The sequence below is a fragment of the Myotis daubentonii genome, chromosome 15 (assembly GCF_963259705.1).
Source record: "Myotis daubentonii chromosome 15, mMyoDau2.1, whole genome shotgun sequence".
In the NCBI taxonomy this organism is placed as follows: domain Eukaryota; kingdom Metazoa; phylum Chordata; class Mammalia; order Chiroptera; family Vespertilionidae; genus Myotis; species Myotis daubentonii.
This window is the reverse complement of record NC_081854.1, coordinates 2,284,696-2,311,345: the sequence shown is the minus strand read 5'-3', so window position 1 is coordinate 2,311,345 and position 26,650 is coordinate 2,284,696. Positions and strand designations below refer to the sequence as shown.

At 56.3% G+C, this 26,650-nt stretch overlaps 2 protein-coding genes across 3 annotated transcripts in view; both read right to left on the bottom strand.

Annotated features, from left to right (window-relative positions):
• The window catches only part of ISOC2 (isochorismatase domain containing 2), a 166,740-nt gene that overhangs the window by 59,076 nt on the left and 81,014 nt on the right, over positions 1–26,650 (bottom strand). The window lies entirely within an intron of this gene.
• On the bottom strand, positions 369–6,840 carry SBK3 (SH3 domain binding kinase family member 3). Of its 2 annotated transcripts, none has more exons than XM_059665699.1 (4): positions 6,542–6,840; positions 5,796–5,946; positions 5,348–5,550; positions 369–2,332 (listed from the first exon to the last, which is right to left on the bottom strand). In XM_059665699.1, the coding sequence occupies exons 1-4, from the start codon at positions 6,605–6,607 to the stop codon at positions 1,634–1,636; spliced, it is 1,119 nt and encodes a 372-aa protein (XP_059521682.1). In that variant the 5' UTR covers positions 6,608–6,840; the 3' UTR covers positions 369–1,633. The 2 variants fall into 2 exon arrangements, with proteins under 2 accessions (XP_059521682.1, XP_059521681.1); XM_059665698.1 differs by lacking the exon at positions 6,542–6,840 and adding an exon at positions 6,095–6,471.

The following is a 26,650-nucleotide window of genomic DNA, read 5'->3' as shown; positions in this document are numbered from 1 at the left end:
GTATGTACCTTCACCAGGGCTGGAACCTGCAACCTTGGCGCATCAAGATGATGCCCGAATCGGGGCCTGATTTACATTTTATTTATTTTTATTTTTTTAAAATGTATTTTATTGATTTTAGAGAGGAAAGGAGAGGGAGAGAGAGAAACATCCATGATGAGAGAGAATCATGGATCGGCTGCCTCCTGCACGCCCCCTACTAGGGATGCGAGCCCGCAACCCAGGCCTGTGCCCTTGGCTGGAATGGAACCCGGGACCCCTCAGTCTCCAGGCCGACGCTCTATCCACTGAGCCAGACCAGCCAGGGCGAACCCACTCTTTTTTTTTAAATCTATTTTTTATTGATTTCAGAGAAGAAGGGAGAGGGAGAGAGAGAAGCATCAGTGATGAGAGAGCATCATGGATCGGCTGCCTCCTGCACGCCCCACACTGGGGATGGAGCCCGCAACCAGGGCCTGTGCCCTTGACCGGAATCGAACCCTGACCTCCTGGTTCCTAGGTCAACGCTCAACCACCGAGCCACACCGGCCGGGCTGACCTCAGGCAGCACAGAGTCCCCGGAGGAAGCACAGCCCCCCTGCCTGGCCCGGCGGCCCCGGGGACGTGGCCCCCGCGGAGGCAGCACTGGTCGCTGCAGACCCGCCCCACCAGGGGGCCCTGAGCCGGGGCGCCCCCACCGCGCGCTGCACCCGAGCCGCTCAGGGCGGTGGAAGGTGGGCGCGGGAGCTGGAAGGATGTAGACACAGGGATGGAGTCCCCGCCGGAGGCCCTGAGAGGGAGCCGGGGACCAGGGAGCCACGACCACCCGGTCCGATCCAGTCCGTGGGGCCAAGAGGGCGCAGGCGGGGCATCTGGGCGGCTCCCAGGGAGGACACGGGAAGCCCTGTGCGCGCCTGCGCCTGCGTGCACGTGTGTGCGTGGTGCGTGCGCCTGCGTGCACGTGTGTGCGTGGTGCGTGCGCCTGCGTGCACGTGTGTGCGTGGTGCGTGCACGTGCGTGCGTGCACAGATACAGGTCCTCAGGGCCTGCGTGGCTCCCTCAGTGTCAGGAGCCCAGGGACACGGAGAGGCGGCGCAGGCTGCGGTTCCCCGAGGCGTCGGGTCCTGAAAGCCCAGGTTTGGTGCCGGGGTCGGTGGGAGCCGTGCGAGGTCTTAGAAGAGAGGAGCGCCCGCACAGGAAGTCCAGGTCCCCACATCCGGGGAGGCCCACAGTGCGGAGAGGGATCCACAGGGGGAACAGCGCCTTCCTCCATGGAGACGCCATCAGGGCAGAAGGAAGAGGAGGGGAGGGAGCTGGAGGGAGGAGGCGCTGGGGGCCTGGACCCCTGGGTCTGAGGGAGGAGGCTGGGGGCCTGGGCTCCTGGGTCTGAGGGAGGAGGGGCTGGGGCCTGGGCTCCTGGGTCTGAGGGAGGAGGGGCTGGGGGCCTGGACTCCTGGGTCTGAGGGAGGAGGCTGGGGGCCTGGGCTCCTGGGTCCTCATGTGGGGGGCGGGGGAGGGGGTAGTGCGGCCACATCCGGCCTCCGGAAGGGAGAGACCCGATGGGCTGCGTCTGTCCTCCGGGAGCAGCTGTCTCTCCGTCCAGGTGGCCGTGGAGGCTGCGGGAGGGGCCTCTGGCTCGGGCCCGGCCACCTGCTCAGTCACCTGGTCCGGGAGTTCCCCCATCTGTCCCCACCCTCACGCCGCCTGGGTCCCCCTCCTCCTCCTCCTCTGTCCACTCCTCCAAGCTGGATCCCTCCTCTTCCTCCTCCCCATCCTCCCCAGAGATGCTCCCCGAGCCCCCAGGTCCCCCACTGTCCCCCTCCAGCCCCCAGTCGTCCCCCAGGAAGTTCAGGACCGCCAGTGGGGGGCTCCTGGTCTCGGGGTCCAGGTCCAGCAGGCCCTGGAGCAGAGCCAGAGCCGGGGGCGCAAACCGGTCCCAGGGGCGGGGCGGTCGAGGCGGCTGGGGCCGGGTGGTCAGCCAGCCGGCGAAGGCCTCGAACTGGGGGTCCGGGGCCAGCGCCACGTCCCAGGGGAAGCAGGCCGTGGCGGCGCAGAAGAGGAGCACCCCCAGGCCCCAGGAGTCCAGGGATGGCCGCAGGGGCAGGGTGTCGGGGGGCAGCAGGAGGCAGAGCTCGGGCGGGGCGGAGGGCAGCGGCCCGGGGGGCGCCGGGGTCGGACTGCCCTCCGGCCGGGTCAGGCCCAGGTCCCCGAGGGCCACGCGGCTGCAGGCGGCGTCGAAGACCAGCACGTTGTCCGGCTTCACGTCGGCGTGCACCAGCCCCCGGCTGTGGAGGAAGTCCAGCGCCCCGGCCAGCTGGGCCAGCACCCGCTTCACCAGCAGCTCGGGGAGGCCCTGGGGTCAAGGGGAGAGGGTGAAGGTCAGGGGCCTTAGTGCCTTCATTTTTCTTTTTAATCCTCACCCGAGGATATTTTTCTATTGATTTTTAGAGAGAGCGGGAGAGAAAGGGAAAGACAGAGAGAAACATCGATGTGGGAGAAACACATCGATTGGTGGCCTCCTGCAGGAGTCCAGACCAGGGCCCGGGCTGGGGAGGAGCCTGCATCCGAGGTCCGTGCCCTTGACCAGAATCAAACGCAGGGCCCTTCCGTCTGCAGGCCGACGCTCTAGCCCAGGGATGGCGAACCTATGACACGCGTGTCAGAGGTGACACGCGAACTCATTTTTTTGGTTGATTTTTCTTTGTTCAATGGCATTTAAATATCCTATATAATAAAAATAATATGCAAATTTCCCCCTTGACTGGGAGTTTGACCAGGAGTTCAACTGTTTGCCATGATGTGCACTGATCATCGGGGGTGGCACAGAACATGGCAGATATTGGCAATGCAGTGCTGACAGTGGGCAGCAGTGGAGGCCCTGCCAGGCCCAATGGGCCCCCAATGAGAGCAGGACCACGGTGGGATGGTAGAGCAGGTGAGCGGGCAGCATCAGGCCAATGAGGGTGCCAGTGGGGACCCGAATGCTCTGCTGATCACTGCACAGATGGTGACCAGTGGCAGCTCTGACACTCCCATTACAGAGAAAGGGCAAATAGCAATATTAAAATATTTCTTCTAATTATTTTCCTTTCAATGAGCACGAATCTGTGCACCAGGCAACTAGTATAAAATAAATATCAAAAATATACATCTTTGTTTTACTATGGTTACAAATTTCAAAAAATTTCTATATGTGACACGGCACCAGAGTTAAGTTAGGGTTTTTCAAAATGCTGGCACGCCGAGCTCAAAAGGTTCGCCATCACTGGTCTGTCCACTGAGCCAAACTGGCTAGGGCTGGTTCCTTCTGTATTTGGCTCCTTGGGGTTCAAGAATCCAGAACCCCAGACCAGTGGCTACCTCTGGTGTCCCCATAACCTCCCCCCAACACCTTCTCCAGATCATCTTCAACCCCAGCGAGCACCCGCTTCTGTGCGGCCATAGACCAAACCCCACATTGAACCGGGAGCTCTTTTAGCTTCCACCAAACGTGCCCCTAACCCTAACACCCGAAACCATCCCTTCCATTTCTTACTCACCTCCTCTGAACGGACTACTCAGATCTCCAGTGAGGACACAAGCCCCACACTCAATTCTGTCCTTAGTCCCATACTGATTTAGGTCCCATCTCCAACTCAGACCTTGCTCCAGACGTCCACAGTGCCCTTCCTCAATCGATTGATAGATCTATCCACCCAGCTAGCCAGGCAGCTGGCCAGCAACCCATCTGTCAAACCAGTTTTCCACCCAACAGTCTATTCTACGGTGTTTTCATTCAACGTCCATCCCACCAGACAGTTAGCAATCCAATAATTTATTCAGTTATTTAATATCCAAAATCCATCTCTTCTTTTTTTCATGTACCTCTCCTGCCTTCTACCCACCCTTCCTTCTTGCCTTTCTTTCTCCCGTCCTTCCATATACAATTCCTTCTTTCAGTCCTTCCACCCTTCCTTCCTTCCATCTATCCATTCATCCACCCTTCCTTCCTTCCTTCCTTCCTTCCTTCCTTCCTTCCTTCCTTCCTTCCTTCCTTCCTTCCTTCCATCCTTCCTTCCACCTACTCTTCCATCCTTCTATCCATTCTTCCATCTTTCTTCCTTCCATCTATCTTTCCACCCTTCCATCCATCCATCCACCCTTTTTTCCACCTACCCTTCCATTCACCCTTCCTTTCTTCCCATCCACCCTTTCTTCCATCCATCCATCTATTCATCCTTCCATCCACATTTTCTTTTTCCTTTTTTCTACTCATCCATTACCCATCCTTCCGGCCTCCCTTCTTTTCATTCATCCTTCCATCCATCCATCCATTCATCTATCCTCTACCCTTCCTTCCTTTCCTACTCCTTCTTTCAATCCATCCTTCCTTCCTTCCTTCCATCATTCATTCATCTATTATCCATTCTTCCTATCTCCCTCCCTCCCTCCCTCCCTCCCTCCCTTCCTTCCTCCCTTCCTTCCTTCCTTCCTTCCTTCCTTCCATCCATCCATCTTTCCATCCTTCCTTCCACCTACCCTTCCGTACTTCTATCCATTCTTCCATCTTTCTTCCTTCCATTCACCCTTCCTTCTTCCCTTCCTTCCACCCTTCCTTCCACCCTTCCTCTCCTCCCATCCACCTTCCTTCCTTCCTTCCTTCCTTCCTTCCACGTTTTCTTCTTGCCTTCCTTTCTTCTACTAATCAATTACCCATCCTTCCTGCCTTCCTTCTTTCCATCCATCCATCCATCCATCCATCCATCCATCCATCCATTTATCCATCCTTCCTATCACCCATCCTTTCTTCTTTCCTTCCTTCCCTCCCTCCTTCAGTTTATTCCAACCCTATCTCAAATCTAAAGCCAATTCCCAAAAAGATGGTCCCACCTTAACCATCATGCTCAAGTCCCCATAGAATCTCATGGATTCTATCTTTGTAGAGGAAACCTCGCTACAGCTCATCTCGGACTCAATCTATATGCATATCTGCCTCACTCTCCAACCCCATTCATGCTCTTCTCCACACCCATTACCAACTATAAACAACTCTAAACTCAGCCCACCCGCTCCACGCTTGCCCACACTCCCGATCTCAGAGCTCACTGGAATCCCAGCTCTGTCTCCATCCCCACCGCCTTCATCAGACCTAATCCGCCCTCCGTCCCAACCCCACCTCCCTCCCCTCCAAGCTTGTGTTTGGATGAATGAGGGTTGGGGTCCGACATGAAATTGCATTGAGAGTTAGGAATCAGGAGGTCGTTTGGGGCTTTGGGGGGAGCTAAGGTGGGCACTGATTTGGGACTCAGGGTTGGACATAGCAGTGGGCTTTGGGGCAAAGTGGCGCCTGAGATGAGCAGTCCCAGCCTTTGTCCCCTGCCTGCCTCACCCGCTCCTGCAGCAGCCCGCTGAGATCCCCGTAGGGCGCGTACTCCTGGGTGAAGGCGAAGTGCCGGGGGGTCTGCAGGGGTCCCTCCAGGGTCTGGAGCAAGCCCGGGTGTGAGGAGACGCAGCGGCCCACGCAGAACTCCCTCAGGAAGGTGGATCTCGGGACCGAGTCCCGGCGCAGGAGCTTCAGAGCCACAGCCGGACCTGCCGGGGAGGAGGGGCAGAAGGGGACTCAGGGCGCGCCCACCTGGCTGTGTGGTCTCCGGCAGGTTCCTTACCCTCTCTGGGTGGGCTCTGTTCCTCAGAAGATCACAGAGTTCTTAACATCTGGGGAGCCCTGATCGAGAAGGGTCCCCACCTGCTCTCCCCGGGATGTCCCCTGTCTCGGGGGCTTCTGAGAACCCTCCCATAGGGAGCCCCCAAGTCTGCCTTCCGGTGGCCGAACTCACCCCCTTGGCGGGGCCGGGCGAGGAGCACTTTGCCATAGGAGCCCGAGCCAAGCTTTCGGATGAGGCGATACTGGGCCCGCAGATTCCTCACTGGGGTCACCCTGGTGGCTGTCAGCTCCACGAGCCGCTGGAGGGCCGTGGCTGTGTCCTCCTGCCGGCAAGGGACACAGCGGGGAGGGGTGAGCCTGGGACCCACTGAGAGCGCGAGAGGAGGTTGGCGCCCAGCCCCGGGGCTGATGTGGGGGGTCAGGGGATGGGGTCACTGGCCCCAGAAAGGAGGATGAGTCAGGGTGACTCACCAGGCATCGGGCCACCTGTTTTTGTGTCCTGGCAAGGTTAAGGGTGATTGTCTCAGAGACCCCACCCACGGCCATCTGTGGGAGCCCCAAGAAGCCCCCAGCTTCGACTGGGGCTGCGTCTGCACCCTCACAACATGCCCCCCCTTCCACTCCACCATCTCTCTCTCTCTCCATCCTCCTCTCTCTCCATCCTCCTCTCTCCCTGTGCTCCCCATTCTTGGCTCCTGAGCGCCTTCCTCTGGGGCCTCGGTCTTGCTGTGTGTCCTTGGGTTTGTATTATTCTGAGTCTCTGATGTTTCTCTGTTTCCCAGGCTCTTCTGTTTCCTTCTCCGTCCCTCTGCGGCCGCCCCGGCCCCGTGTCCCTGTTCTCTCTGACTCTGTTTCTCTCTGCATCTACCTCTTTGTCTCTCTGTCTCTCTCTCTTCTTCCCTTATTTCCATCTCTCACCTCTGGGTCCCCATCCTCCTGGTTCTCGGGGTCCCTGAGCTCCATCTTGGGGTTGCCTGGTGTCATCAGGCCCTTGGGCTGCCCCTTGTCTAGGTTCCTCGAAAGGCGACCGGCCCACTCAACCCACTGCGTGGTCTGGGAGCTCGTCTGAAAGGCTCGGCCCGGTCTCCCTCTGCGCCTGAGCCCACAGATTCCTCTGACGCTCGCTCTCTACCTCGCCCCTCTCCCCTCTTTTAGCCTCCGGGTGTCTGTGGGTCCTGCTCTGTTGACGTCTTTCACTCCTTCTCACCTCTTCTTCCCCTCCCTCACCTCCACACCACCCTCCTGTCTCTGTCCGGCCCTGGTCCCAGGTCTCGGGTCTCTGGGGTAGGACTCCCTGTCCTGTCTCTGCTGGTCCCTGGCCCCTCTCTCTCGTCCCCGCGCTGTCTCCACTGCTGTCGCCACCGTCTGCGACAGGACGGCCCCCACTCTGCTCGGCCCTCCCTCTCTCTGTTTCTCTGGTTTCCCCTCACGCCGGCTTCCCCGGGCCGCCTCTCCTGGGAGTCTCGTCTCCCTCCTCCTGTCTTTGTTCCTGACTCTCTCTCCCTCTGAGTCTTTTGTCCCTCCCTTTTCCTGGGCCTGGGACAGGGGTGTGTGTGACAGCCCGGAGACATCCCGTCCCCCCTCACACCCCTCCCTCACCCCCTCTGACCTGCGGCCCCCCTCCCTCCCCCTTCCAAACTTAGACCAGCCTGGAGTCTGGGCTCTAGTCCCAGGACAGAGGGGACAAAACACATTGTGAACCCCCGGAGGCCAGGCCCGAGGCTGCGGGAACAGGGGAGACAAACCCCCCCAGGCATAACCCGGGGCGCATAGCATAGAGCTCTGTGCATGCGGGTTCCTCTGTGCCTGGCAGTGCTGGCTCCGGAGCCAGGGAGAGCATTCCCAAGGCCCAGCTTCCAGCCTCCTCCCTCTGACCCAGGAGTCCAGGCCCCAGCCCTCCTCCCTCAGACCCAGGAGCCCAGGCCCCCAGCCCCTCCTCCCTCAGACCCAGGAGCCCAGGCCCCCAGCCCCTCCTCCCTCAGACCCAGGAGTCCAGGCCCCCAGGCCCTCCTCCCTCAGACCCAGGAGTCCAGGCCCCCAGCCTCCTCCCTCAGACCCAGGAGTCCAGGCCCCCAGCCTCCTCCCTCAGACCCAGGAGCCCAGGCCCCCAGCCCCTCCTCCCTCAGACCCAGGAGTCCAGGCCCCCAGCCTCCTCCCTCAGACCCAGGAGTCCAGGCCCCCAGCCTCCTCCCTCAGACCCAGGAGTCCAGGCCCCCAGCCCCTCCTCCCTCAGACCCAGGAGTCCAGGCCCCCAGCCTCCTCCTTCAGACCCAGGAGTCCAGGCCCCCAGCCTCCTCCCTCAGACCCAGGAGTCCAGGCCCCCAGCCCTCCTCCCTCAGACCCAGGAGTCCAGGCCCCAGCCCCTCCTCCCTCAGACCCAGGAGTCCAGGCCCCTGGCCCCTCCTCCCTCAGACCCAGGAGTCCAGGCCCCAGCTCCTCCTCCCTCAGACCCAGGAGCCCGCAGCCCAAAGATGGGTGGGGAAAGGCCTTCTCCCACACCCTCAGCACCTGCTCTGAGCCTGGCTTAGGGGTGCGGTGGGGGGCGTTGCTTTACAGGGATCCTCCCGGCCACCCGATAAAAGTGGAGATTTATCCCCAGTTTGCGGAGCAGGAAACTGAGGTTCCGAGACACAGATGGCCTTCCGCAGGCCAGAGGGGCAGAGGTGTCAGCGGGCCGGGCCGGGGGCCAGGCTGACTCACGGCGCTGTCGCCCGCAGGCATCGGTTTTCACGCTACTACAGCTGCTATTAATAAAGACAGCAACAGCCTCGCCCACGCTCTGGAAGGATCCCCGGAAACCAGCGCGGTGTTGCCCCTGGGGGAGGGGGGCGGTGAGAGGGAGAAGTTCCTTTGCTCTTTGACCTTTGGGAGGTTTGACTGTGCAAAGCTGCCAACATACAGAAAAGTCAAAAGGGCCGCAGTGAACACCCTCGGGCCGTAACCAGACTTCGCCAGCGAGACTTTGCGCCATCCTCGCCCTATCTGGTTTCTGGGGTGGGGGTGGGGGTGGGGTGGGATGAAGTATTTTAAAGTCAACGACAGCCTGTGGCAAAATTGGGGGCTGAAAGGACACGCTGCCTGATGTTTGCTTTAAAATGCTCCAGCGGGTCCTGGCTGGGTAGCTCAGTGGATAGATCGCTGGCCTGTGGACTAAAGAGTTCCGGGTTCGATTCCGGCCAAGGGCACATACCAGGGTTGCAGGCTCGATCCCTAGTAGGGGGCGTGCAGGAGGCAGCCGATCCATGATTCTCTGTCATCATCGATGTTTCTATCTCCCTCTCCCTTCCTCTCTGAAATCAATAACAAATATATATATTTTAAAGATATTTTATTGATTTTTTACAGAGAGGAAGGGAAAGAGATAGTTAGAAACATCGATGAGAGAGAAACACCGATCAGCTGCCTCCTGCACACTCCCCACTGGGGATGTGCCCGCAACCCAGGTACATGCCCCTGACCGGAATCGAACCTGGGACCCTTCAGTCCGCAGGCCAAAGCTCTATCCACTGAGCCAAACCGCTTTCGGCAAATACATATATTTTTAAAAAGCTCAAAGTGATTGCTGTGACTCAGTGGTTGAGCATCAACCTCTGAACTAGGGGTCACGGTTTGATTCCCGGTCAGGACACATGCCCGGATTGGGGGCCGGATCCCCAGTGGTGGTGGTGGTGGGGGGGGGGGGGGCGTGCAGGAGGCAGCTGATGGATGATTCTCATCATTGATGTTTCTCTCTCCCCCACTCTTGTTTCCTCCCTTTTACTCCCTCTAAAAATAAACAGTGAAATAATGTGATGATGTGGATTGCATGCCCAGGCTATATATATATATATATTTTTTTTTTTTTTAAATTCATTCAGGACCTCCTAGAATGGGTCCTCCCTGCAACCGGTAGAATGAAGGTTCCCACGTTAGGGGTGGGGACACTGAGATACCGGGCAGCAGCCTGCAACGGAGGCAGAGCCGGGATCCTAGGAGGCTCTGGGGTCCGGGTCTGCTCCCTGCCCCCTGCCCCCTGCCCCCTGCCCGGGCAGCTGTGAGGCAGACCCAGTGCCTGCCCTCCGGGGGCTGAGTTCCTCCCTGGGGGCTTGGGCCCCCCGGGTGCGGGGGCTGCAGAGCTCGGAGGTCAGGCTGCAGGCCCGCACCTGGGCCTGCCCAGCGCGCCCAGCGCACACCCACGCGCAGGCTCCCGCTGATCCCGGGAGCTTTGCACGTCCCCATTTAGCAACGCCGCTGCCACTTGCGGGGTCACCCGGAGTGACCTGGAGGGGCGGGGGAGACAGGGGGAGGCTGCAGTCCCGGCCCAGCGTGGACACACCCCTCACTACAGCTGGCCGCCTGCCTCCCGCCTCGCCTCTGCCCCGTGCCTCCTGTGACCCCTGCCGCCTGTCCCACTCGCTGGCCAAGTGAGCGCTCCCTGCGGGCCTCGGGGCAGCCCCTACCCAGAGCACGCTTGTTAAAGAAACAGGCGCATTTTTAATGCCAACAATAGAAATAAAGAAGGAAAACCTCACAATGGAAGACATACCTCGCTTTATTGCGCTTCACAAGTTGGTGCAATTTTTTCCCCCTCCCAGTTGAAGGCAAGACCTTCCAGTAGCAAAAGGCACAATTATTTGGCCCTGGCTGGTTTGGCTCAGTGGATAGAGCGTCGGCCTGCGGACTGAGGGGTCCTTGGGTTCGATTCCAGACAAGGGCACATGTTCGATTCCGGGTTGCGGGGTCCATACCCAGTAGGGGGTGTGCAGGAGGCAGCCGATCAATGATTCTCATCATTGATGTTTCTAGTTCTCTCTCCCTCTCCCTTTCTCTCTAAAATCAATAAAAATATATTTTAGGGACTCTTTCCCCATCCCCTTACTTGTTCTTCCATAAATTTTCACCTTTGCTAAAAATAATACATATAGCCGAAACCGGTGTGGCTCAGTGGATAGAGCGTCGGCCTGCGGACTGAAAGGTCCCAGGTCGATTCCGGTCAAGGGCATGTACCTGGGTTGCGGGCACATCCCCAGTAGGAGGTGTGCAGGAGGCAGCTGATCGATGTTTCTCTCTCATCGATGTTTCCAACTCTCTCTCTCCCTTTCTCACTTTAAAAAATCAATAAAATATAGTTTAAAAAAAGAAAAAAATATATATATACATATATATTTGTTTAATAGGGTGGGGGGGGGTAAGAGATCAACCAAAGGACTTGTGTGCATGCATTTGAGCATAACCAATGGACACAGACACTAGGCCAGTGATGGTGAACCTTTTGAGCTTGGTGTGTCAGCATTTTGAAAAACCCTAACTTAACTCTGGTGCCGTGTCACATATAGAAATTTTTTGATCTTTGCAACCATAGTAAAACAAAGATGTATATTTCTGATATTTATTTTATATATTTAAATGCCATTGAACAAAGAAAAATCAACCCAAAAAATGAGTTCGTGTGTCATCTCTGACACGCGTGTCATAGGTTCGCCATCACTGCACTAGGGGGTGAGGGCATGTGCTGGGGCGTGGGAGTGTCAGGGAGAGGTCCATGGGGAAAAAGGAGACCTATGCCATACTTTCAAGAATAAAGAATTAAAGAAAAAAATATATATTCTAGAGACCCAGTGCATGAATTTGTGCACAGGTAGGGTCCAGCCGGCCCTGGCCCCGATCGAGGTTGGGGGGGCTGATCAGGGGCGGGGCTGTCCAGGGGGAGGGGCCGAAGGAGGTTGGCCGTCTGCAGTGCATGTCATAGCGACCCGTCGCTTGGCTTTTATACATATTGATATTTACAAAAATAAAAATAAAAAATGCCTTTGCTACCTACACATAAGCCCCTAACCCCTATGGAGCATCGCCGTGCGTGTCGTTCAATGTATAAGCAGGATCACGTCTGTGAAGGGAGGGAGAGGGAGAGGGAGAGAGAGAGAGAAACATCCATGATGAGAGAGAAACATTGATCGGCTGCCTTCGTCCTCATTCGCTCAACCCCGTGTCTTCCACTGTGACATGGAGTCCGAGTTCCCTCCACGCAAAGACGTCGGATATCCCGGCGTGTGGACGCGCTGTTCTTCGTGGATTCGTACTTGTTGGGACGGTCATTTTCTTTTTCTCCAACATCCTGCTCTTTCCAGCCGGCTGTTCGGCTCCTGTGGACTTGTGCTAAGTCAGTGGTGTTCAACCTTCCTAAGGCCGCGACCCTTTCATACAGTTCCTCATGTTGTGGGGACCCCCAGCCATACAATTATTTTCGTTGCTGCTTCATCACTGTCATGTTGCTACTGTTATGAATCATCATGTAAATATCTGATATGCGGGATGTATTTTCATGGTTACAAATTGAACATAATGAAAGCACAGTGATTCATCACAAAAACAATATGGAATTATAGATGTGTTTTCCGATGGTCTTAGGCGACCCCTGTGAAAGGGTCGTTCGAACCCCAAAGGGGTCGCGACCCACAGGTTGAGAACCGCTGTGCTAAGTGGATGCTGCCCCCGGGGGCGTTGGCCCCCCAGGAATTCCTGGCCGGAGGAGGGAATGCGGCCTCCCGTTCCCCGCCCCCAGCTCTCTGCGGGGCTCCCTCTGGCCTGGACCTCTTATTTTTCCTGCTTGAGTCCCTCTGTCCCTCCGTCCCTCCGAGGATGGGAAGAAAGAGAGAGGCGCGGGCGTCTGAGAGGGAAGCCGCTCCCAGGCCGGCTCTCCGGCGCTGGCCACGTGGCCCGCCCTAATTGAGACGTGAGCACAAAATAGACCGGGGATTTTAACAACTTAGCACGAAAAAGGGAAGGTCAGCCACCGCCCGCAGGGACCGTGTATTAATTACATGCGGACACCGTGTTTCGGACGCGCAGAGGAGCTCCGTCCCCGCGGATTCCCTGTCCGCACACCCCAGAACGCTGACAGGCTGCCCCCAAAGCTGCGATCGCAGCACCGGGGGGAACCGGTGGGTTTTTAAAAAGATATTTTATTGATCTCAGAGAGGAAGGGAGAGGGAGAGAGAGAAATAGAAACATCAATGATGAGAGAGAATCATGGATCGGCTGCCTCCTGCATGCTCCCCACTGGGGATGGAGCCGCAACCTGCTGGGAATCGAACCATGACCTCCTGGTTCATAGGTCGGCGCTCAACCACTAAGCCACACAGGCCGGGCAGGAAATTTGAGTCACTGACACACAAGTCCCCGTCCAGGAGGAAGGATACAGGGCCCTGCCTCGTTTCCACTGTCCCCCTGACCCAGTGGCCCTTTGCAGCCTGGGTAGCACCAGGAGTTGTCCTTTGTTTAGATCAGCGGTTCTCAACCCGTGGGTCGCGACCCCTTTGGCGGTCGAACGACCCTTTCAAAGGGGTCGCCTAAGACCATCCTGCATCTCAGATATTTACATGATGATTCATCACAGCAGCAACATGACAGTGATGAAGGAGCAACGAAAATAATGTTATGGTTGGGTCACAACATGGGGAACTGTATTTAAAGGGCCAGAAGGCTGAGAACCACTGGCTTCGGTGGTTTTGTGCTTTTCTTTTTCTTTTAAAGATTTTTTATTGACTTTGAGAGAGAGAGGAAGGGAGAGGGAGAGAGAGAAACATCCATGATGAGAGCGAAACATTGATCGGCTGCCTCCTGCATGCCCCACACTGGGGATGGAGCCCACAACCTGGGCACGTGCCCTGACCGGGAATCCAACTGTGACCTCCTGGTTCCTAGGTCAGCGCTCAGCCACTGAGCCACACCGGCCGGGCCGGAGGCCTCTTTCTGACAGATGCTTGTCCCTCACCTTCTCTGCAGCCTCCCGGGACGGAGTCCGTGCTCCCCTGGCCTGGCCTGGCGCCCATGCTGAGCTGGCTCCTGCCTCCCCGCCCGTCTCCCCCGACACCCTGGCCACCGGAGGGCCTCCCAGCGGGCACAGGACACCTCCCCCCGCCCCCGTCCTCGGGAAAGGTGTGCGCAACAGTGAGCCGGATGGGCGGCCCAGTGAGGGCGAGCTAATGGCCTCTAAATCCCGCGCGATTAAGGGTAATGACGGTGCGTGTTCCCTGACTCCGTGTTCCCGCCCGCGCTAATCCCGCAGCAGCCCTATTCTTAGCCCCGTTTTATAGCCGAGGAAAGGGACACCCGTGGAGATTCAATCCTCACGTGGGGCGCCGGCAGGGTTGGGACCTAAACCCCAAGGGGTGGACTCCCCGCTTCACACCCCCAGATGTGTGCAGGTGTGTGCAGGTGTGTCCAGGTGTGTGCAGATGCATGCAGACGTGTCCATGTGTGTGCAGATGTGTGCAGGTGTGTGTAGGCGTGTGCACATATGTGCAGGTGTGTGCAGGCCATGAGCCAGGACTGACACATGTCCAGGTTGCTGACAGCTCTGGTTTCCGTTCCAACTCAACACACCGTTCCTGGGGCCTGAGCTGGGGGGAGAGCCGGCCGCTGCCCAGGGAGGGATGGGGGATACGGGAAGGGGCAGGGACGCGGAGCAGGCGATCCTTAGGCAGGGCGCCCCCTGCTCTAACAGGGGTGACAAGGGGGGGCCGGAGGCGGCCCTGGGAAGTCCTGAAGGGACAGAGGCCGCAGGGGAAGAGGCCAGTCATAGGTGGGGGTCAAATAAAAAGGAACCTTCGTGCCCTGACCGGTGTGGCTCAGTGGGTAGAGCGCTTTGCCCGCAGGCTGAAGGGTCCTGGGTTCCATTCCGGTCAAGGGCATGTATCTCGGTTGTGGGCTCGACCCCTCATTCGGGGAGCAGGCAGGAGGATCAACATTTCTAACTCTCCACCCCTCTCCCTTCCTCTCCGTAAAATCAATAAAAAAATATATTTTTAAAAAAGGAAAGGAAGGTAGCCGGCGTGGCTCCGTGGTTGAGCGTCAACCTATGAACCAGGAGGTCTCGGGTTCGATTCCAGGTCAGGGCACAGGCCCAGGTTGCAGGCTCCATTCCCAGTGTGGGGCGTGCAGGAGGCAGCTGATCCATGATTCTCTCATCATTGATCTTTCTCTCTCTCCTTCTCCCTTCCTCTCTGAAATCAATAAACAAACAAAACAAAAACCACAAAAGAACAGGGACTTTTGCTAAATAACTGTAAGCGCCATCTGCTCCCTAGGGTAGCGTTGCACGTTCTACGGCAGAGAGAACCGAGCCAGCTGCCCTCACCTTCCCAGGCGACCCTCAGACACAGGAGGCCAGGGGGCAGTGCCGGGGGGTGCGGGGTGTGTGTGTGTGTTGCAGGGGGGGGGGGTGGCGTTTCTTTCTGAGCTGATGGGAATAGCCGAGGTGACGGTCACACAGCTCTGTGGCCACACCAAAAGCCACTGAGTGGTTATAGGGGCGAGTTGTGTGGCTGTGGCATTAGATCCCCACCCCGCTATCAAAATCCCGCCGCTGGAGGGAGGCCACAGGGAGGGGCCCATTTTAACACCCGCCCGTCCTGGCTTGGAACACAGCTATTTTCAGTAACAGTCCTGGGATAACCATCAGCCTGGTTGTTGTTGTTAATCCTCACCCGAGGCTATTTTCCCGTTGGTTTTTAGGGGGAGTGGGAGAGAGAGGGAGAGAGAGAGAAACACATGGATTGATTGCCTTCTGCACGCACCCCGGCCAGGGCCCGGGCGGGGGAGCAGCCTGCAACCGAGGTACGTGCCCTTGACGGGTATCGCACCCGGGACCCTTTGGTCTGCAGGCCAACTCTCTATCCACTGAGCCAAACTGACTAGGGCTCTTTTTTTCTCTTGTAATGTTTTTATTGGTTTTTAGGGAGAGGGGAAGGGAAAGGGAGAGAGAAAACCATTGACGGCTGCCTCCTGCATGCCCCCTGCTGGGGATCGAGCCCACAACCCGGGAAGGCGCCCTTGAGGGGAATCAAACTGTGACCTCCTGGTGCAGGGGAGGGTGCTCAACCACTGAGCCACACTGGCCGGGCGGAATCCCTTTATTTGCATTTTTAATTTTTTTAAATTAATAAATTGTTATTCTTTTTAAAAATATATATTTTATTGATATTTTACAGAGAGGAAGGGAGAGGGATAGAGAGTTAGAAACATCAATGAGAGAGAAACATCGATCAGCTGCCTCCTGCACGCCCCCCACTGGGGATGTGCCCGCAACCCAGGTACATGCCCTTGACCAGAATCGAACCTGGGACCCTTCAGTCCGCAGGCCGACGCTCTATCCACTGAGCCAAACAGGTCAGGGCTAAATGTTATACTTTAGAGCAGTTTTAGGTTCAGAGCAAAATTAAGAGGAGGGTACGAAGATTTCCTGTGCACCCTAGACCAGTGGTCCCCAACTTTTTCTGGCCACGCCCCACCTAAGCATCTCCAACATCCTGATGCCCTCCCCCCCACAGTGACATATGGTTCTTATTATTCAACAAGTGAACTCCTGCCCTGGCCGGTCAAGGGCATGTACCTTGGTTGCGGGCACATCCCCAGTAGGGGGTGTGCAGGAGGCAGCTGATCGATGTTTCTCTCTCATCGATGTTTCTAACTCTCTATCCTTCTCCCTTCCTCTCTGTAAAAAAATCAATAAAATATATTTTAAAAAAATAAGTCACCTTATAGACTGTCTACGAGGGCCCCAGAACCAAAAGAAATGCCAAAATTCCCTGTTGATACCTCATTCTCAAATCGCCCTCCTTACAAATCACATTTCCACCCCCACCCCCTGGGCGTGTGCCCCACGCTGGGAACCACTGCCCTGCACAGTCCCTGGTTGGCACTGGGGCTCCCTCTCGGTGTCGTCCCGCCCGTGGGTGTGGGCTGGGCCTTAAGCCAGCGGTCGCCAACCCTTCGGGCGTCGTGGGCCACAGCGGTCCGCGGCCCACCGCCTGGCGACCCCTGGGCCAGTGCTCAGTGACATGTGCCCACTGTCACAGCGCCACCCAGAGCGGTGCCAGGGCCCTGGAGCTCTCCGGGCCCCACCTGTTCCCCCCGCCCCCATCCCTGGCACCTCGGCCGCAGCAGCTGGAGGCCGCGCCCCTCATGAGCTCACGGTTCCTGTGAGTCAGGACCCTGCAGGCCGGACCGGGGTCCCCTCGGGGATAAACTGCGAAGCTCCGATTCCTCCCTCGCGGCTGTCGGCCCAGATCCGGTGTCCGCTCCATTGTCAGAGGCGCCTGCCTTTCTCGCCGTGTGGTGTCCCCTGAGCCCCCCACCCCAGCCCCGCTTCAAACCCAGCCCGGGGGACTCTCCCTCCCCGTAAGCCCCCCTCACACTTCCAGTCTCTCTCTCTCTCCCCAGGTTTAAGGAGTCGCCTGCTTAGGCCAGGCCCACCCAAGGTCAGCTCGGTGGCCCAGAGTCACCTGGCTCATGACCATCAGACAGAAGGACTGGGAGAAGGCGTGCGTGCACCCCGGGGACAGGGTCTGGGGGTGTCTTAGAATTCTGCCTGTGGCCGGGGGTCGATGGAGATGAAATGTGGGAGAAGGGAGGGGGCAGGGAGGGCCTCCTGAGGGGCATTCATTAGTTTTATTGATTTCAGAGAGGACGGGACAGGGAGAGAGAGAGAAGCATCAACGATAAGAGAGAACATGGATCGGCCGCCTCCCGCACGCCCCACCCTGGGGATGGAGCCTGCAACCCGGGCCTGTGCCCTGACCGGGAAGCGAGCTGCGACCTCCAGGTTCACAGGTGGACGCTCAACCCCTGAGGCCCGCGGGTGGGGCCTGCGGGGCAGGTGAGGGAGGCCTGCAGGGGAGAGCCGGAGGGTCATTCCAGGCAAAGCCAGTCGCCGTCCAAGGCCAGGAGAGGGGCGTGGGCTGTGCTGGGCCGACAGTTGCTGTGCCGGTGGGCCGGCTAATGCCTGCGACGTGCCTGGCACGGGCAATGGGCGCGATGATGAAGAGCAGCGACGACAGTCGCCCATTAGAGACGTCTGGGGGCAGCCAGCTCGCTCCCCCTCTCTGGGCCCTCCCACTCCAGTGACCTTGGGTGGGTCACTTCCCTCTTTCTGGCTCCATATCTGGCCCCCCCCCCCCCATCCCTGCTGGAGTCAGAAGAGCTGGTTAGGAGGGGGCACAGCTCGGCCCAGGCCTGGAGGTGGGAAGGGAGGGCGGCTGGGCCCGGGCAGCTGGCTGAGTGGCAGCAAGTATTTCTGGAGCTCAAGCCCGTGCCAGGCACGGTGCTGGGTGTGGCGAGATAAGGAGGCCCGGGACTTGGTCTCGGAGGCTGAATTCCCAACCACCCTCTCAGGAGGCGGGGAGGAGGGGGGCTGGCGCCGTGGGCCTGGAGCCCGGGAGGCAGAGCGCGGCTCTGCACGGGGTGTCCGTGGGCAGGCGGCCGCCCTGGGGGCCTCGGAGCCCCTCTCACATGGAGGCTGGGTGCCCGGCCGGCGTGGCTCAATGGTTGAGCGTCGACCTATGAACCAGGAGGTCACAGTTCCATTCCCGGTCAGGGCACATGTCGGGGTTGCGGGCTCGATCCCCAGGGTGGGGCGTGCAGGAGGCAGCCGATCCATGATTCTCTCTCATCATTGATGTTTCTCTCTCTCTCCCTCTCCCTTCCTCTCTGAAATCAATAAAAATACATTTTAATAAAATGACAGGCTCTGGCCAGGTAGCTCAGTTAGTTAGAGCATCGCCTCATTACGCCAAGGTTGTGGGTTCAATCCCGGTCAGGGCACAGACAAGAAAGACTCAACCAATGAGTGCATAGATAAGTAGGACAACAAACTGGTGTCTCTCTCTCTCTCTCTCTCTCTCTCCCCCCCACCCCCTTCTTCTCTCTCTCTCTCCAATCAATAAAAAAATTAAAATAAATAGCATTGTATCGAACCATATATTTATATGAAATATATATTTATATATATGAAATAAATAATGTCTTATTGGACTATAATATATTTATATAAAATTAATGACATCATATTGGATTATAATATACTTATATGAAATTAATAGCATTCCCTTGGACTATTATATATTTATATAAAATAAATAGCATCGTATGGGCTATAATATATACTTCTATGACGTAAATGGTCATGTTGGACTAATATATTTCTATAAAATTAACAACATTGTATTGGACTCTAAAATATATTTATACGAAACAACATGGTATTTGACCATGTGCCGAAATAGGCAATAAATACCGCTGAGTCCCTACAGATACAAATAAATGATTGGATAAATAAATAAACGGGCAGGAGGAAAAGGGACAGAAAATTTCAAAATGTGGGTTCAGGAGATTGCTCCCCGGGAGTTGAGCTCAGGTCCCGCCCCCCATCCGCCCCCCACGTGAGCTAGTTTAGTGACTGATTTACAGCGAGTGGAGCTCGGATGGAGGCGGGCCCTTTCCGGGGAGAAACCCGCAAGCACCTGTCAGTCCGCCGGATGCCCAGGTTACCCACCAGGTGCCCAGGTCACCAGCAGGACCAGCCCTGGGGAGGCGGTGAGCGCGTGGGTGAGTGAGCGTGTTCTTGCTCCCGGCCACGTCCCTCTGGCCGAGGTCACCATGAGCCCCGGCGAGTCTGAGACGGACCCCGAGCTGACCTCCCGGCTTGTGCTGTGGGGCCGTGGGGGACCCCGGGCTGCATCCCGGAGACAGCGGTTCTCAACCTGGGGGTCGCGACCCCTTTGGCGGTCCAACGACCCTTTCACGGGGGTCGCCTAAGACCATCGGAAAACATATATAATTCCATATTGTTTTTGTGATGAATCACTGTGCTTTCATTATGTTCCATTTGTGACAATGAAAATACATCCTGCATCTCAGATATTTACATGACGATTCATCACAGTAGCAACATGACAGCGATGAAGTAGCAATGACAATAATTGTATGGTTGGGGGTCCCCACAACATGAGGAGCTGTATTTAAAGGGCCAGAAGGTTGAGAACCGCTGCCGGAGCAGAACACCCGCGTCAGGGGAGGTGGGTGAAATCCGAGCCCAGGATGGCGCCTGGGGGTAGCCCTCTGCCCGGGCTGGTTTCTTTGTTTGGCCCGGGGGGGGGGGGGGGGGGGCGGGGGGCACGTAACGGAGACGGTAATGTTAGGAGGGCCCGGTGAGGGGTTCACAGGACATCGAGGAGACCGTTGGAACCTCTTTATCAATCCCAGTGATTCTAAACGGAAGGGGTCAAAGGGCCTGGCCGGGCGGCTCAGTGGGTTAGATGCCCTCCCCGCACTCCAAGGCTGTGGGCTCGATCCCTGGTCAGGGCACATGCAACATTCAATCCGTGAATTCAGGGGACAACAAGCTGGCATCCCTTTCTCTTTCTCTCTCTCAAATGAATACGTTTTATTTTTATTGTCTAAAGGTTTACATATGTCTCCTTTTCCCCCAGTTGACCCTCCCCCCCAGCCATTCCCACCCCAGGCAAGGAGCCCCCCCACCACCAGTGTCTGTGTTCATTGTTATGCTACTAGTAAGTTGTTTCTTTCTTTCTTTTTTAAATATATTTTATTGATTTTTTACAGAGAAGAAGGGAGAGGGATAGAGAGTTAGAAACATCGATGAGAGAGATCGATCAGCTGCCTCCTGCACACCCCGCACTGGGGATGCGCCCACAACCAGGGTACATGCCCTTGACTGGAATCGAACCCGGGACCCTTCAGTCCGCAGGCCGATCCTCTATCCACTGAGCCAAACAGGTTCGGCAAAGTTGTTTCTTTTTAAAGCAGTGGTTCTCAACCTTGGCTGCACATTAGAATCACCTGGGAATCTTTTTAAAAAATATATATTTTATTGATTTTTTACAGAGAGGAGGGGAGAGGGATAGAGAGTTAGAAACATCGATGAGAGAGAAACATCGACCAGCTGCCTCCTGCACACCCCCTACTGGAGATGTGCCCGCAACCCAGGTACATGCCCTTGACCCAGGACCCTTCGGTCCGCGGGCCGAAGCTCTATCCACTGAACCGCACCAGCCAGGGCCTGAAGTAACTCATTTAATCCGAGAGGCTCAATGGATGGCAGTGGCTACAGGACAGGTGGCTTCTGAGCTGGAGCCCTCAGTTTGCCCCTCCAGTAAATGGGGCCATTGTTGGATGCCCTCCCTCAGCGGGTCCTGCGCTTGGGATGGTGCTGGACGGGTGTCTGGCCGCGGTGGGTGCGCACTCACTGGGGGCCCGCATTTGCATATGGCCATAGGGAGCCACTGGAGAGTCTTGGGGGGGAGGTGGCTTTGAGGTCACGAAAGCATAACCTGCTCCCCCCCATCTCCCCAGCGCCCCAGGCGAAGCTGTGGCTTCCTGAGGATCTAGCTTGTGGGAGACCCGGTCTCCGTTTGCACCCCTCGCTTCTTTGCCCGGATTTTATTATTTCCCATCCCCTCTGCTGGTCTGGCAGCTCCCGGTGGTGGAGGGGAGGGGGGGTGCCCAGCTGGTCTTACTCCCACTGCCCCCAACTTCCTCCCCGGGTGAGGATGACACGGCCACACGTGCTGAGTGCTGGCTGCGTGCCGGGCTCGGCTCCAAGAGCTCAGCGGGATTCTGAGCAGCTCGGCGTGACCACCCCCCTCCCCGGCTCTCCTCCGCCATCTTCCCGCTTCCCTCCTCGTCTGCCGCTCCCAGCAGGGACGCCTCCCCTCCCAGAGCCTGAGGACAGGGCTGCTCTCGCCCTCTCCCGCCGGCCTGACGGCTGCAGAGGTTCCCCCAGCGGACAATGTCCCGAGAGAGCCGTCGAAGGCGCTGGGGGAGGCGGGTGTCTGTGCACAGGAGGAATGAGAAGGGGTTTCAGGAAGACTGGTTGGACACAACCTTCTCCTCCCCAGTCCTAGGGCCTGAAATCTCTCTCTCTCTCTCTCTCTCTCTCTCTCTCTCTCTCTCTCTCTCACACACACACACACACACACACATGCACACACACATGCACACACAGACACATACACATACACACGCACACATGCACACACACAGAAACACAGAGACACACACAGAGACACACACATACACACAGACACACACGCATGCGCACGCACACACACACAGACACACACCACACACACACAGACACACACACAGAGAGACACACACAGAGAGACACACACATACACACACATACACATACACACACAAACACACACATACACACACACAGAGACACACACCACACACACACACACATACACACACACACACGCATTCACACACACACACACCACCGGCCGGCCGGTGTGGCTCAGTGGTTGAGCGTAGACCAATGAACCAGGAGGTCACAGTTGGATTCCCGGTCAGGGCACCTGCCTGGGTTGCAGGCTCCATCCCCCCCAGTAGGGGGCGTGCAGGAGGCAGCCAATCGAGGATGTTTCTCTTTCATCAATGTTTCTATCTCTCCATCCCTCTCCCTTCCTCTCTCTCTAAAAATCAACCAAAACATAGAATAAAAATAAATTTTTAAAAAACCCACCCAGCCCTGGCTACGTAGCTCAGCTGCTTAGAGCATCACCCCGATCCGCCAGGGTTGCAGGTTCGGTCCCCGGTCAGGGCACACACAAGAATCAACCAATGAATGCAGCGATACGTGGAACCACACATTTCTCTCTCTCTCTCTCTCAAATCAATCAATAAAAAAATTAAAAAATAAACACTCAGAGGATTTGTAGAAAATGACTGTCTCCACCCCCAATCGCTTTCTTTCTCTAACACACAGAGCCCGCCCCCCTCGCCGCCTTTGCCCAGGCTGTTCCCGCCCCACCTCCCCTCTATATTCAGGTCAGAAATTGACCTCAGCAAGCCCCGCCCTCCGCCTGTTTGTCCTCACCGAGCCCTGCAGCGGCCGGGGAGCCCTTATAGATACCCGAGGCTGGATTGCCAATCGGTCGTCATCTCAGGCAGCCTTGTCCTGGATGACAGAACGTTCTGGATCCATGCTTTCCAACAGAGTGGCCACCGGCCTCAGCGGGCCACTGGCGCTTGCAATAATGCGGCTGAGGAACTTTCCTCTTATTCCCTTTTATTTTAAACTCGTTACCCTACATATGAATGGAGCCAGCTGCCTGTGGCTCCTGGCTACACTGTCCTGGACAGAGATCTAGGCTCCCAGCTCCACCCTGGCCGGGTGGCTCAGGTGGTGAGAGCATCATCCTGACACTCCAAGGTTGCAGGTTCGATCCCCAGTCAGGGCACAGACAAGAGTCAATCAATGAATGCATCAGTATGTGGAATAACAGGATCTCTCTCTCTCTCTCTCTCTCTCTCTCTCTCTCTCTCTCTCTCTCCCTCTCTCTCCAATAAATAAAAAGTTTTTTTAAAATTAGCATTCCAGCCCTGGACAGTGTGGTTCCGTTGGCCGAAAGGGTGCCAGTTCAATTTCTGGTCAGGGCACATGCCCAGGCTTCAAGCTCCCTCCCCAGGCAGGGTGCATGTGGGAGGCAGCCAATTGATGTTTCTCTCCCAAATCAATAAAAAGATATTTTAAAATAATGTCAGAAGTCCCTGGCATTCCTCAGGTGCTGGCCTGCACTGACCCCCTTTCCCAAGAGGAGAGCCTGGTGGTGACAACTCTGGTTTGGGAAAGAATAGCCTGAGCCTTAAGGTCCAAGGGACTCTTGAAAATGGGACTGAATCTAATGACAGTTTTGCAGACATCGCTACCCTGGTGAAAGGTATTCACCTTCCACGGTCTTAACTTCCTTGGGTCACCTTGATCAGCCGCAAGGACCCAAGGTGTTCAAAGCAAAGACACCAGGAGCCTCAGGGTGCACGAGGTGCAGAAAAAGTCAGGCGTCAGAAAGACTCGTGCTGATCAAGGCGCGAAGTACAAACAGAAAGCCCCTGAGCCTATCGGTGATGCCTGCAAGGCCAAGATCAAGCCCGAGAGCCCAGACTGTGTGTCTGTGGGAGAAGTGGTTCTTTGCAATGCTGCAGCCAGGGGCACGGCTCCTGCAAACCTGGCCAAGCATTCTAACAGCAAACCTCAGAAAGCTGCAGCCAGCAGGGCCAGCAAAACTTGCCGGAAGCCGGTCCATCCTTGCTGCTTGACACAGTCGCTGCAGGGAAGAAACATCTGCACAGCAAATGTTTCAAGGGACCTGGCGTCTGTGGCATACTGTTCTTAATATGTTTGCTCACCTTCTTGGCGCTATGTGTTTTAACCAAGGTCACCTCTCCGAGAAAGGTTGTTTCCCCAGGTAGGGATTTTTCCCTGAAGTTAGGGAGGGAACAAAACCCCTTAACTAAGTGCCAGGCGGGTACTTAATCACTTTAACTACAAACAATCCCGCTTAAGCTACATAATCTTTACTTCCCGGAATGAAGATAAGAAACGCCCTAACCTTTGGAATAGAAATTGATAGGATTAAAATCAACTGGTATAAATACAGATGTAACAAGACAATAAAACACAGAACTTGGCTGGAATCCTGGCTAGAGAACCTGGCTAGGCTGCTGACCAACCAAACGCTGTCTACGTGTCATTCCTTCTTTGCCAACTCCGTCCACACCTTGGGGAACCCCTGGGCCTGCTGGGGGTGGACCCCAACAAAAACTAAGAGCCATGGGCTGGAAAAAAACAAAAGAAACAAAGAAAACTACTCCAAGAGAGCTGAGGAGAGGAAGCAGTCAGGGAACAAAGTCAAGGCATGCCGGAAGCCGGTCCATCCTTGCTGCTTGACACAGTCGCTGCAGGGAAGAAACATCTGCACAGCAAATGTTTCAAGGGACCTGGCGTCTATGGCATACTGTTCTTAATATGTTTGCTCCCCTTCTTGGCGCTATGTGTTTTAACCAAGGTCACCTCCCCGAGAAAGGTTGTTTCCCCAGGTGAGGATTTTTCCCTGGAGTTAGGGTTAACAGGACTAAAGAACAGAATGAATCAGTAAAACCCCCTAGTGTTACAGAAATACCATGGACTACTTATGAAGAACTTGAACTAAGACTGTTGGCAATAAATTTGGGACTTGTTGGGCCCACATCCCCAGGGGTCTGCCCACCAGGGAAAGCACCAAAGCCTAGACCCCTGGAGACCCACCGACACAGGGCGGTCCCAGGGAAGGCCAGCAGCGAGGCTGGGAGGCCATAACCTTTACTGGGTAGGATAATCTCCTTCAGTCACTTTCTTGTAGCTTAGCAGTAGAGCAGTGGAGTAGCCCTGGTAATGGAACACAGAGATTAACCTAGACAGGATTAAACTCAACAGAACTAGATTAACAAACGCCCTATCCTTTGGAATAGAATGGATAGGATTAAACTCAACAGAATTAGATTAACACACACCCTAGCCTTTGGAATAGAATGAATGGGATTACAATCAACTGGTATAAATACAGATGTAACGGGATAATAAAGACAGAACCTGGCTGGAGAGAAACTGGCTGGAGAGAACTTGGCTGGAGAAGCTGGCTGAAGAACCTGGCTAGGATGCTGATCAACTAAACGCTGTCTTCGTGTCATTCCTTCTTCGCCGACTCCGTCCACACCTTTGGGAACCCCTGGACCTGCTGGGGTTGAACCCCAACAAAGGCAGAGGAGAAGCTAGCCATTCCCAAGATGAAGAGAAAGAAAAATCATCCTGAGCTGCCGCAAGAGGCCGTCAAAAAGCCTCGCAGCCGCCTGCAGATGCACTTGCTGGAGTCTACGCAGGTTTTCCACGCACTGGGCAAGAGGAGTGATGAGAAAACTGACCCGTCTTCCTCGCGGGCCCTGGGAAACTCAAGCAACCCCAAAGGCCCCCCACCACGCCCAGTTTTCAAACCATGGCTGAAAATGCGCCCCCGTGAGGGCCAAGGTCCTGTGAAGACTCAAGTCAACCCCCCAAAACCAGATGGAAGTTCTGACAAAGGGTCTCCACCTCCATCCCAGGACAAGCTGCCTTCTCCCGGGAAGGTCAAGTTGGTGCCATCGGTTTTTCCAACCACGGACAACAAGCCTCCGGCTCGACCTGTTCCTCGCAGGCCACAGCCTCGGGCATCACGTCGGCCTGCCGTGACCAACCCTGCCAAGCCCGCTGCAGCCACTGCAACCCTGCCAACTCCTGCATCTGTGGCAGGTCCTGTCAGATCAGCTCAGCCAATGTCGACCAACTCAGCCGGACCAGGTCTCAACAACCCTGCCCAGCCTAGGGTCCCTCGGCCTCCGGCTTCTAGGCCTGGGCCCGACATAGCATCACCTTGTGCTTCCCGGAAGCGGGAGCCTGTGCACTCCGCTGTGAGCCAGCCCCCGGCCCCGCTCAAGCCTCCCAACCACCATCCACTCCAGCATTTCACCCGCCAGCCAGTTCTATGGAGGCCACCCGAGGTTCCGGGGCCAGTCATGTCAACACCCATCACAGATGAGCAGAGGCCAGAGCGAGAGGCCATGAAGAGGAAGGCTCAACGAGAGCGTGAGAAGGCTGCCAGACTGGGGAGAAGTCGTCAGCATTTCACCGAGAGGGAAGAAGCAGTGGAGTTTGATCGGCAATTTGGCTGTGTGATGCAGGAGATGCTGGGGGTGCTGGTGCCCCTTTGAGTACCTGCTGTTTGTCCATAGATAGGTAGATCCATAGATACGTAGATCCATAGATACGTAGATCCATAGGTAGATAATAGGTAGATAATAGATAGATATGAATTTCTGAATATTGATATATTTTATAACTTAATAAAACTGAATAATGCCTGCCCTAACTGGTTTGGCTCAGTGGATAGAGCGTTGGCCTGCAGACTGAAGGGTCCCAGGTTCGATTCTGGTCAAGGGCATGTACCTTGGTTGCAGGCACATCCCCAGTAGGGAGTGTGCAGGAGGCAGCTGATCGATGTTTCTAACTCTCTATCCCTCTCCCTTCCTCTCTGTAAACAATCAATAAAATATAAATAAAAAACTGAATAAATTAGCAAAAACACACAAAAATACACCCCCAAAAAACACACACATTCCAGCTCCTCTGAGGGTTGTGGCTTCGTCTGGGCATCCTCAGAGCTCAGCACTGGGCCTGGCGTTTGCTGACCGACAGCACATGCTGCATTCCAGCGGAGGGGGGTGGGGGGGGGGCGGGGGCGGGCGGGCGCGGCAAGGGGCTCCCCGCAGCTCCCCACGGACGATGGTAACTCTTCTCCCACTCCTTCTGCGTCTTCTTTGGCCAAACTCTGCATCCTGCCCGCGGGAAACCCGCGTTCACAGACTGTGGGCCGGACCCTGGCTCACCCA

Bases quoted from the DNA above. Each gene is read 5' to 3' on its own strand.
- SBK3 (XM_059665698.1), bottom strand. From the start codon at position 6,268: ATGGAGAGAGAGAGAGATGGTGGAGTGGAAGGGGGGGCATGTTGTGAG. The intron at 5,947-6,094 runs GTGAGTCACCCT...CCTTGCCGGCAG, and splicing joins AACAGGTGGCCCGATGCCTG to GAGGACACAGCCACGGCCCT. The intron at 5,551-5,795 runs GTGAGTTCGGCC...CCTCCCCGGCAG, and splicing joins CGCCCGGCCCCGCCAAGGGG to GTCCGGCTGTGGCTCTGAAG.